Genomic DNA, 12,500 nt, shown 5'->3' with positions numbered 1-12,500 from the left:
CAACTGGACAGACGAGAGAAAGCTGATTTGGTTGACAGGGAAAACACTCCGCGAAAGCTGCGACGATATGCATCACCCTGATTGATTACATTGATTGCATTATGTTTTGGTGCTATTGGCTACCCACGCACCTGGCTTCAGCCATGCAGGCACAGCAAATCCGCGCGTTCTGTGTGCATTCTGTCTGGCTTTGTGGTGACTGTCGCAGCACAACTTTGATTAACCTTTCATGTAGCCTGTAGTGAACCGGGTACCTTTCCCTCCTTGGCGCTGTCTGTTATCTGTTATACCACTATTCGCCGTTATTATCTCCAGCCTTCGTGAACTTCAACTGAGCAGGGAAACACTCGGAGAACAATTAACTCAGCGAAAGCTGATTTGGTTGACAGGGCAAACACTCTGCGACGATATGTGTGCCATATTGTATATTATTATTATATATCATTTGGTGTGCTATTGGCTACGCAGCCATGTAGGCACAGCAAATCCGCGCGTAATAGCCTACATTCTGGCTGTGGTCACTGTCCATCAATCCACCTCGCAGGCACGCCCTGTCATAGCTCAATTCACCTCGGCCACCTTGTGGCAGGCTGTGAAATAGCAGCAGCGTAACGAACACACACACAAGTAACGAACACACACACAAACCCAGGCGATCACATAACCTCCTGGCGGAGGTAAAGATATGGTGGTACCCCCAACACACATACACAGGCATGCGCGCAAGCACGCACGAACGCACACACGCATGCATGCACGCACGCACGCACGCACGCACGCACACACGCATGCATGCACGCACGCGCACACACACGCACACACACACACACACACACACACACACACACACACACACACACACACACACACACACACACACACACACACACACACACACACACACACACACACACACGCAGAAGCTACTTGCAATAACGGACACAAATCAAGAGGAGAACGAGAAAGTGGGTGTAATAGAGTGAGAGAGCAAAGAGCACATCCAAGAGTTTGTACAGTCAGTGGAAGTATAAGTTACAGGGCGTAGATTGGTGCCATAACTAAGTGGAGATGTTTGGCTGTTACTGAAGTGCAAATTGGAAGACCGGATTTTCTTTTCTCAAAAGGCTTGATGTGCAAAAATGTATGTATGGGTGCCTCCGCTCATATCTGTCTGCCTGTATGTGCGTCACAAGAGAACATAAGATGAATGAGCATGAAAGATTACATCATATGATAATCCAACCGTCTTGAAGACAGACCTGCTGGCATGGCCATAACGACCATTGAGGACACAGAGGTCATGTCCTTTGTATTTTTTTTTCTTCAATAATGTAAAATATATCTATGATGAAAATTGAACTATGATCAATAATGATAAATTCAGTCTGTATATGACACCCCGGTAACACTTTATTTTAGGGACACATCTATTAGCACTAATACATAAAATATTAATGCATGTGTAAGTAACTTGTAAGGCATGTACTAAGCAAAATAAGACAGTTGTTAAGCATGTATTCACAAATGTCTTGTTCATGCACAATAAGGGATTTATTACCATTATAACCTTAGTAAGGACCTAGTAGACCTAGATTTCTATTTATGTGTAAGCAGTAAGGGCCAGAATACAATGTGTATAAGCTCCTGGTACACTGTGTGAACAAACCCTGAACAGTGTGAAAACAGATGTGGAATAAGGGTCCCTATTCTAAAGTGATGCATTGCTCAGCCCAGATGGCTTAGGGCCCCCGCACTACCTAGGGCCCCCGCACTACCTAGGGCCCCCACTCTACGCCCCCCCCGGGGAAGCAAAGTGTAAGAACATTTCAGATTCTACATTAGTCTCAGTAGGTATGAAGATCTCACTTATTCTACTCATTATGTTGATGAGTAATTGGAAGCATTATATAGCAAGGATTGGACGTAAAGTTATCAATGACGGTGGGTGGTGAGATGTCATTTTTTCATACACCAATTAGTTTTAATTGTAAAAACCCTACAATAAATGCAGAATATAACGATGAGTAATAGTTTGGAAGCGAAACTAAGCTATTCCTTTCTGATAAATAAGTTAATGTTTGAGAAACTTAGCTACAAGAAGTGCAGTGCATGATGGGTACGCCCTTAGTCAGAAATGCAATGCATGGCCAATGCAGCAATGATAATATTTCTGTTGTTACGTACATGGCAAATTGTTTGGATAGCAACTAAATTTCACAAGTGAGGGGAGGAGCTAAGGACATAGGCTCAGAGCTGGGTAGGTTGACTGTTGGCCAAGATTGCGTACCCATCATGCACTGCACTTCTTGAAGCTAATGTTCTCAAACATTCACTTAATTATCACAAAAGAGTAGTTTAGTTTTGCTTCAAAACTATTATTCTAATGTTCTGCATTTATTTTGGGTTTTTTTACAATTAAAACTCAGTGGTACATGAAAAAAAATTACATCTCACCAACCCACCGCCATTGACAAGTGTACGTTCAATCCTTGCTATATATAGGCTCTTGTTACCTCCCTCTCATTGATATGAACAAGAGAAAACTAGATGACTCAGCTAAGTAATTATTAATTATTTGATATACCCTTACACTTTGTAGATCGGGGGGCTAGGTAGTGCAGGCCTGGGTGGTGTGGGGGCCCTAGGACTTTGGTAGTGCAGAGGCCCTGAGCCATCTGGGCTGACCAATGCATCACTTTAGAATAGGGACCCTTATTCTGCATCTGTTTTCACACTGTTCAGGGTTTGTTCACACAGTGTGTCGGGAGCTTATACACATTGTATTCTGCCACTTACTACTTACTAATAAATAGAAATATAGGCTTACTGGTCCTTACTAAGGTTATATTAGTAATAAAACCCTAATTGGGCATGAACAAGACATTTGTGAATACATGCTTAACAACTGTCTTATTTTGCTTAGTACATGCCTTACAAGTTACTTATACAGGCATTAATATTGTATGTATTAGTGCTAATAGATGTGTCCCTAAAATAAAGTGTTACCGACACCCCCATTTATCGTCAAGGCAGTGATTAATAGAAACAAACTTAAAGGTGCACTGTGTAATATTTAAGATTTCATGCTGCCCATTCACAAATGTTACTTTTTAAACAAATACTTACCACCACCATCAAATTTTAAGTATTCTTTATGACTGGGGAAATTACACCTTTCACACCTGAAAAGGGGTACCTTCTCCATGGTCTGCCATTTTGGATTTCAAGTAGTAGTAATAACAATAATACTATTATTATTATTATTATTAATAATAATAATAACAACAATAACAATAACAATAACAACAATAACAATAATAATAATAATAACTTGGTTTTGTATAGCGCCTTTCAAGTAACCCAAGGTCGTTTTACAAAAGGAGAATGGGCAGGGGAAAAGAGGGAGAGGAGAGGAGGGTATAGAGGTGGGGTTGGAGGGCAGGGTGGTGAAGGACCACAGGTCTCAGTGAATAAGGGTGATTTTAGGTGCTTCTTGAATGTAGCCAGTGTGGGGGGTTGGCGGATATGGAGAGGTAGACTGTTCCAAAGGGTGGGGGCAGCAACACAGAAGGCTCTGTCACCAAAAGGCAGTAGCCTGGAACTGGTACGGCATACAGTACAGCACACAATATTTGATATCTGTATTTGAAAATGTCTGGTTACGGCCCTGTCTGCTGGTAACACAGCAAAGCGAGACCGTTGAGCTTTAGTAAGTAGAAGAAGGCCCCCCGTAACAGTAATTGCTTCCGTAGTGAGTTGGAAATATAACTGAAAGTACAAAATAAACAACATCAAACAGCAATGACTTGTTTCTTAGACCTCTCAGTAATTTAATCAAACCCAGCAGCAGGTGTTACTTGAGGGATTGCAAAGAGGATCAGATATCCGTGATGATTAACCCATCTGATATTGAGAAAGTATCGGCCTCGCGATGAAGAAATATACTCACCTGAAGCCTCACCCTCTCTACTGCTCATCCATGACCAACACTTAATTTGATAAGAATCCAATCTGGTTTCTGTCCACATCCATGATTTCCTGGTGATAATAGTAGCTGATAATAGTAATTATTTTAAATTCCTGATTAACACTTCAATAGTAAGAGCGTAGTTCTTCAATACACCATTGAATCCACCTAAGTTTCTCTTTGTTGTTGTTTGGTTTGATTTGGTTTGGTTTGGTTTATTTATGGATATAGGAAGACAAAGGGGTATCCAAGGGATTACATTTACAAGAGTAAACACTTGTTTCCAACATGGTCCCTGATGGAAAGGACATACAAACACATGCAACAAAAACAAATCACATATAGCCTACAAGTATACCATCACATTCCTAAGTCACATTTCTAGTTCTATACTTTATTTCACAACAAAACTCTGACGGTTAGTTTCTGCCATTTTAATATTTATTGGAAGGCTATTCCATGGCATAATCCCTGTATAAAAAAAGAGCTACATGCCACGCTCTTGGCAGATGGTACCTTACAGGTTGTTGTTTTCAGATGTTGGATCAATAAAAACATGTGACTGTGTATTTGCTCCTCCAATAAATGTGTAGGCCTATGTTTCACCCTGCAGCAGGTGTTATTTGAGGGATTGCAAAGACTATCAGAAATGTGTGATGGTGAGTGATTAAGCAATTAATGAGTGATTAACCCATCTGATATTGAGGAAGTATCGGCCTCGTGATGAAGAAATACTGTGGCCTCACCTGCCGCCTCACCCTCTCTACTGTTCATCCATGACCAACACTTCATTTAATCAGAATCCAATCTGGTGTCAGCCCACATCCCTGATTTCCTGGTAATAATGTTCTTCCTTATAAATTCTTGATTAACACTTCAATGGTAAATCCATAGTTCCACAGTAAATACACCATTGAATCCATCCAAGTTTTTCTTTTTTTTTTGTCGCTGTTGTTTTCAGATGTTGGATCAATAAAAGCAAGTGTAACTGTGTATTTACTTCTCAAATAAATGTGTATGTTTCACCCTGCAGCAGGTGTGATTTGAGGGATTACAAAGATGATCAGAAATGTGTGATGGTGAGTGATTAAGCGATCAATGAGTGATTAACCCATCTGAAATTGATGAAGAAATACAGTAGCCTCACCTGCCGCCTCACCCTCTCTCTACTGCTCATCCATGACCAACACTTCATTTAATCAGAATCCAATCTGTTGTCAGCCCACATCCCTGATTTCCTGGTAATAATAGTGTTCTTCCTTATAAATTCTTGATCAACACTTCAATGGTAAGACCATAGTTCTACAGTAAATCCATCCAAAGTTTTCTTTTTCTTTTCTTATCTTTTGTCGCTGTTGTTTTCAGATGTTGGATCAATAAAAGCAGGTGTATTTACTTCTCAAATAAATGTTTATGCTTTGTGCGTGGTTGTGTTGCACCTGCAGTGACCAATGATCCCATGCTTGTCCTGGCCCCTGACACATTTGCTACGTTTACATGAGACATTTAATTCGGAATTAACTGACTTAAATTCTGAATAAAACTTAATTCCGCTTTGAAAACTTAATGTAAACACCTCTTAATTCGGAATTTGTCCGCTAAGCAAACTTAAGTTTCACACCCCGTCTCTACAATACGCGCGCACGCACGCGCGCACGCACGCAGGCACGCACGCACGCACGCACGCACGTGACCCACGCTCTTGTTCTTATTCACTCATTACCCCCCCCTTCTTCTTTTTTGGGGGGCTTTTAATACCTTTATTTCTGACAGTGGAGGAGAGACAGGAAATGAGAAGGGGGAGAGAGAGATGGGGAAGGATCGGCAAATGACCCCTGCCGGAATCGAACCCGGGTCATCAGCGTAGTAACCCAGTGCCCTACCATTATGGCAGGGCCTTACCCCCACTTCTTATTTCACAACAATCCTGTCATACTGTATAGATGAGGCAGTTTCAGCCTACACCAATGATCTCTGGGTATTTAACCCCTTAGCGCAGAGCCTGTTATAACCTTATTGTCACCAAAATTGTAATGGCTATGTCTTAATCTGTTCTCTGTAATGTCATAGCAATGTTGTTATGATGTATATGAGTATATTCAGCAAATCGTGAATAGGCCCGCCGGCGACCCCATCTGCACTGAGAGGCTACTCTTCTTGTTTTACCGCATCCAGGTTTTCCATTGTTGTTTTGCCATGATAGATCAATGGAGTTATAGGGTATTCATTTCTCAGTTAAATGATAAGTGTTTCTGTTCCTATTCACCTGCAGTGACCCAGCAACAATCACTCATGCTGAACACCACCACCACCACCACCGAAAAAAAACCCTGTGTTTATAAAGACACAGTGGAGTAGTTGACCTCCCGTGGTCATTATCTGGAATAGACTAGTATTGGCCTACATTGACTGCAATTTCCATCTCATTATGGTAACAAGCTCATAAAAGGTTTTTTCAGGTACCAGGCTGAGAGGGCACCAAAGACCATAACTAATAGTCACTCATCAAGTGAGTCATGGCAATTCTGTATGACACAAGGCACAAGCCTTTCTCATCCATCGCAAGTTAATTATAGGAAGATATTATTGTGAAGAAACAGGGGAATTATTTTGGTAGCATTGATTTTTCAGGAGTTAGAATGACAGGCTATGTATATGGCACCACTTGTTTTAGCATGGAGCAAGGAAAGAAACAAACATACAAACGTACAAAGTTTTTAGGTTTGATCTTTACAGTGCCTTTGGCTGCACCTAGTGTATGATTTCAGAGGGTTAATCTCTGTAATTTCTTAAAATGCAAAACAATGCATTTAATTTTGACCTAGTTTCAGATAAATGTATTTTAGATGAAAATTACCACAGGCCTTTATATGTTGTTTATGTAGGGTATGGGCTATAGGCTACCACTGTTTCTTATTCAGCCCTCTTTTTGGCATTGTGGCAGCTCATCACCATGGTGAACGTCAATAGTCCCTTATCGCCCGGAAATGCGTGGGAACGTCTTAGTAGTACATGAATTGTTGAGCCACACTTCAAAGTTCATAAAGCAGACAGTCCGTCAGTCACCACCATAGGAATTAAGTGGCTCCCGCAAACTCTGCATTCCAAATGGCTTTCACAATTAACTTCGGATTTTACTGCGTTCTGTTCTTTGTGTTCATCCAAGGATATTACGCACGGGGCCATGGCGGTAAGAAAGTTTTGAAAATTAAAAATCTACTCACACGTTGAAAACCTGTTACCGAGCGTGTATTCTCCGAAAAAGCAGGCGACAGTCTTGATTTATTGGTGGACATTATTTCCAAAAGTAGCGGAATATCTGGAGACAACACTCAGCGCTCTCATACTTGGCTCATGCTTTACTGAACATTTTAGTTTTTGTAGAGGTGTCAGGCTTGCTTTGTGTGTTGACTCCCTGAGTGGCTCCCGTTCCAAAACAATTACTACACTATTTGGCGTAGTAATGGTGATTTGGTGCGCGTATGTGCTGTCAAAAGCAGATACGCATTTGTTTAATGTGGAACAGCCCTTTCACTTAGAGCGTCTTTCCCGCAGAGGGTTGCGCCATGAAGTCAGCTGAAAACTAGCCAAACGATCAGACCCCATAGTGTCAATGCACTTTACTTTGTGTGCAGTATCAGAGCTTTTTTTGTTTATAACCTCTGGGAAGTCAGTGACACGCTCAGTCACGACTTTGTTTATTTACAACCCTTTGCCCATGATGGCAAGGTCACAGACACCCTCATAAATGTGGGCTGTCTACTTCGTGAGCGTTAAATTAATTTGCTGCCTATTAATGAGTTCAATTAAGCCTTTGACCTGATCTACTTTCCAAAGCCCACTCCAGTTTTAGTAGTGAAATGCTCTTGTTACTTGTATGAAGCTGGGTGTCTCCTTCATGGACTGTGGGGTAGACTAGACAGTGTATTGCATTAAGGGGTAATGGAAATCCTTCTCCTGTGGAACAAATGTGTATTTCCTGTTCAGCTGTGCCTGTGTGTCTCCCCAGAGACTGTCACCATTCCCAACAGTCTCAAAATTGTGTGTGTGTGTGTGTGTGTGTGTGTGTGTGTGTGTGTGTGTGTGTGTGTGTGTGTGTGTGTGTGTGTGTGTGTGTGTGTGTGTGTGTGTGTGTGTGCGTGCGCGTGTGTGCGTACGTGTGAGAGAGAAAGAGAGCCCTCCATCTGTGCGGGATGTAATTAGTCCATGTTATAACATGTTACCAGTTACCATTTACTTTACATCCCCTTTCTGATAATTGATTGAAGGAAGTTAAATTGCACTGCTGCAACAAGTTTAACTAAGGAATAAACGATACATTGGGATTCATGGAATTTATGCAATCCCCCCTCAATTTGTGGCATGGTGATAATTTGCTCCCCCTGTCATGTTAGATGCCGTTTGTTCGTGCACACAACTTCGCTTCTTAACCCCTAGGGCAGAGCCACTGTTATAACCTTATTGTCAACAAAATGGTAATGACGAGGTCTTTTAATTAGTTTCCTAAGACACCCGCAATGTCATAGTAATGTTGTTAAGATGTAGTTAAGTGTTTTCAAAAAGGAGTGACTAGGCCTGTCGACGGGCCCATGCATCTGCAGTAAGAGGCTACACCAGAGGACTTGTTTTGAAATAAACAATACACTTTGTGCTTGAAGGTAATTATTGCACTAAAGCTGAACTATACTGAACATTTCTTGGAGGTGACAAGTGTAGCCTAGTAGAATTTCAAGCTGCTTTTTGGTTGACGGTGAGTACCAACGCTACTTAACACTGAAGAAGAGACTTCTCTTATAAGCATTCAAATTGTGCTCTTGTTGACTCAGAGCAGTTCCTTTATTATTTCTGAAGTGCGGCAGTTTTTCCTCTTTGCTTGTGTTTGAGTGGAGCTAGAAAGTTTTTCGAGCTGTGCTGTGAATTTTCAAACGGCCTAGTTCCACATTGATTTTCAACCAATGTAAAAAAAATGTCCTTTCTCTATGCTGAAATGACATGTTTACATATGGAAAGCCGTGAAAATGCAGAATCAAGCGGTTTTGTTATCTTTATAAATCTTTTAATAAAGGGGGATTAAAAATAGACACAGTGTGGAATTGGCACATAGATTATTAATGAAGAGGAACTGAGCTCAGTGAAGCAAAACTCAACCCAATCTGTTGACTTGGTGCAATGGTTCACTTTAAGGCAGTTTCCCCCTACACCTCCTGGCCACATGAACCAGATAACATTTTCCCTTGAGGTAGCAAAAAAAAACATTTTTTTTGGTCACATTTCATAAGGTGCTTTCTAAATTATTGAAGCCTCTACATGCCCCCTTTTCATGTTTGCAGTTAGTACACAAGCAGTTACACATGGTTGAGAAATATTCAGCCAGTAGGGGAGATGTTTTGGTAACTCTAGCACATAGCTTGGGCTGTTTTTTTATGTTGATATTGGCTCTGTCATATCTGCTCCAACGCCTAACCCCCACAGCCACCCCTCCACCCCCAACCCATCCAGCCTCCACCCCCAACCCATCCAGCCTCCACTTGCTTGTGGTGTCAGTTCACTGACTATGAAACCGCCTCCGTTGCTCAACCTTAGTCGAGTCTGGCCCTGGCACAACAATGAGGTAATGCTTTCCTTCCCCAGGGAGACTCACTAGACGGTAATAAAATATATATGCCAGGAGGGTACTTTTTTGTAGCCTGGTCCTGACCATCCCATAATACTACCATTTCATTTCGTATTTATGGTCTGGCATTTGTTTGCTCTGAAGCGATTGTAGAAAGCAGGAAGTTTGCACTCAGTTATAGTTTGAAATTATTGGACACCTCTCACCCAATCGCTGGCAGTTACTCAACAACAACATAGCGCAGACCAATGGCTCTGGCGCAGATGTGTACGTCATTGTCACGAGCGTTCTCCCCCTTTCGTCCCCACGTGGGGGGCGTATTCGATTATTGGCTGTTTTCTGGGGGGGCGTTGCAATCAAAATTCTACTGCTGCAAGCACTCCACAGAGAAGCACGGCCAGACTACAGTAGTGGAGCCAATCCTTTGGCGGAAGTACGTAGGATGGCTCGCGAGGCTAACTTTTTTGATGAAAGCATCTGGTGTGTGGATGACTAGGCCACATTCGAGTCAAATAACCTATATGATATCCTTTGCAGGTATCATCTCTCTGTGGCAATAGTGACAGGGCTTGTCTGCTGCAGACAATAGCGTTCTTGCCATCAGGGAATCTGACTGGGGGGGCAAAGAGGTCAGTTGTCACAGGCAAAGGGAGAGGGGGGGATCAGAATTGCGACCCCATTACATTGTATGTGGTAGCCCCTTAATGCACGCCGTACCATCTGAGGCACGCTGTAATAGTCATTGAAAGGTTCATTACCATAGTACTACTCTACTATGACATAACACAGGGCATTTAGTAATGCACTACGACTTGGTCATTGCCATTCTGGTAACAACACATTTATAATGACGTGTTTTAACGGGTTAAGAGACCTTTCAGACTTTCCAGATTTTGTCCTGGGCTCAGCCAAAGCTGTCAGTGGCCTGGACCTGCTGCTATATAGTGTGTCTATCTGGGCAGTTTAATAGACTTTCCTCCATTAATTTGTTGTGGTTGAAGAACTCTGCTCTGACTGCTCATTAAAATCAGCTGGTTTGAATGAAACACATATGTGGACTTTTGGTCTGAGGCTCTTCTTCAGCACTGCAGATACTACAGTAGAGTTGACTTGAAAATGGAAATCCCACAATTACCTCCCCTGTCTGCACGCCCCCACTCGATAAACCATTTGCAAAAAAAAAAGAGGGAACATCGTATCACTAGTCATGGTAACACAAATAGAAACAGAGCGCAGCCACTGAACCAGGCTCTTTTGATTAAGATGAATGCAGAAAAGCATGGAAAAAGTCACTTTAGAATCACACTCTCCAGTAAGCTGTGTGTGTGTGTGTGTGTGTGTGTGTGTGTGTGTGTGTGTGTGTGTGTGTGTGTGTGTGTGTGTGTGTGTGTGTGTGTGTGTGTGTGTGTGTGTGTGTGTGTCTGTGTGTCTGTGTGTGTGTGTGTGTGTGTGATGCATTAGTAAGCCTCCCGCGTGCAGTGAGTCACTGGAGGAAGGCTTGGCGGAGCTGATATGGGTGACGTTTTTTTCCGAAGGCCCTTAAATTTGGGGGGCACAGGATGCCTGCCTGCCTGCCTGCCTGCCTGCCAGCCTTCAAGTCTTCAACGTTGCGGATTCACAGAATTAGCTCAGTGTGACTCACAGTGACCCGCGTGGCTACGATATCAGGCCTCATCAGGCTTCTCTCTAGTGTGGCACATAGCTCACCATACCATAGATTGTGTGAGTCAGTGGGAACCGAGTTGAGACAATTAGCGTGCGGTGCGCTAGGCTAGAGTGTCAGTGAGCGAGTCGAGTGTTCTGCACCGTTCAACATTCCTCCACACTTAACTGTCCCTGGAAGTACCGCAGAACAGATGTGAGCCCTGCCTTCTAATGATACATTTTAAGCACACATGCGGTGTCTAAAGCAGTGGTTCTCAACCTTTTTTGAACAAACAGCCCCTTGACTTCATCGTAAGCCTCTCAACGCCCCCTTGACCTCATCACAAGCCTGCTAACACCCCCCTTTGTAGTGAAAAATAAAATAGACTAATGCCCCCCAATGGGAACTAAGCCCCACCCCCACTCAGCTGTATCCTTCTCAACGCCCCCCTAGGGCTCCTCAGCGCCCCCCTGGGGGGCTGTACCGCCCCCGTTGAGAAACACCAGTCTAAAGAGTACCCTTTTAGCATGTCTTGTCAAGACTCCGCTGTGACAGACGTACGTATGAAGTGAACGATGTCACTCTGTCAGGCTGATCCCATGTTATCTGACCCGAATCCACCCATGGTGTTTACACAGCCTCACCCAGGAGTTCATGACTTGACAGCAGGGCACTGTGTACATACAGTATAATAATAATGCTCTGATCTCATCCAGGGGTTAGTGACTTTAGCAGTTCAATAACCTTTCCGTGACTAACATGACACAATCATCCAACGGACTTGGACGTGTTGCGTTGCGTGTTTTGTGTGTGAGTGTAGTAGTACATACAATATAGTAATAATGCCCTGATCTCATCCAGGGGTTAGTGACTTTAGCACCTTTCCGTGACTAACATGACGCAATAAGTCAACGGACTTGGTCTTGTTGCGTTGTGTTGTGTTTGGTGTGTGTGAGTGTGAGTGAGTACTGTGTGACCGTTAACCTGAGGAGTGTGTGTGTGTGTGTGTGTGTGTGTGTGTGTGTGTGTGTGTGTGTGTGTGTGTGTGTGTGTGTGTGTGTGTGTGTGTGTGTGTGTGTGTGTGTGTGTGTGTGTGTGTGTTGTGTGTTGAGGTATGCTCCAATTCAATGCTGACTTTACTTGGCCTTTCAATTGAGCCGAGCTGAAAGCGGGTGTTAAGGAGAACGTTGGGTTATTCATTACAAATGGACCTTAGTCACTGGCATGACTCATGCTGAGCGTGTGTCTGTTGACAGATACAAAAGAAGGAAGAG

At 43.0% G+C, this 12,500-nt stretch overlaps 1 protein-coding gene across 2 annotated transcripts in view; it reads left to right on the top strand.

Annotated features, from left to right (window-relative positions):
- The first annotated feature begins 6,937 nt into the window (after positions 1 to 6,937).
- The window catches only part of tfpia (tissue factor pathway inhibitor a), a 44,832-nt gene continuing 39,269 nt past the window's right edge, over positions 6,938 to 12,500 (top strand). Inside the window, exon 1 of one of the 2 annotated variants that reach the window (XM_063213233.1) lies at positions 6,938 to 7,157. In XM_063213233.1, coding sequence (XP_063069303.1) covers positions 7,076 to 7,157 — 82 coding nt within the window. In that variant the 5' untranslated portion in view covers positions 6,938 to 7,075. The remainder of the gene's footprint in view (positions 7,158 to 12,500) is intronic. The other variant, XM_063213231.1, reaches the window with a different exon arrangement.

Source organism: Engraulis encrasicolus, chromosome 13 (assembly GCF_034702125.1).
Source record: "Engraulis encrasicolus isolate BLACKSEA-1 chromosome 13, IST_EnEncr_1.0, whole genome shotgun sequence".
Taxonomy (NCBI): Eukaryota; Metazoa; Chordata; class Actinopteri; order Clupeiformes; family Engraulidae; genus Engraulis; species Engraulis encrasicolus.
This window is presented reverse-complemented; position numbering and strand designations above follow the sequence as displayed.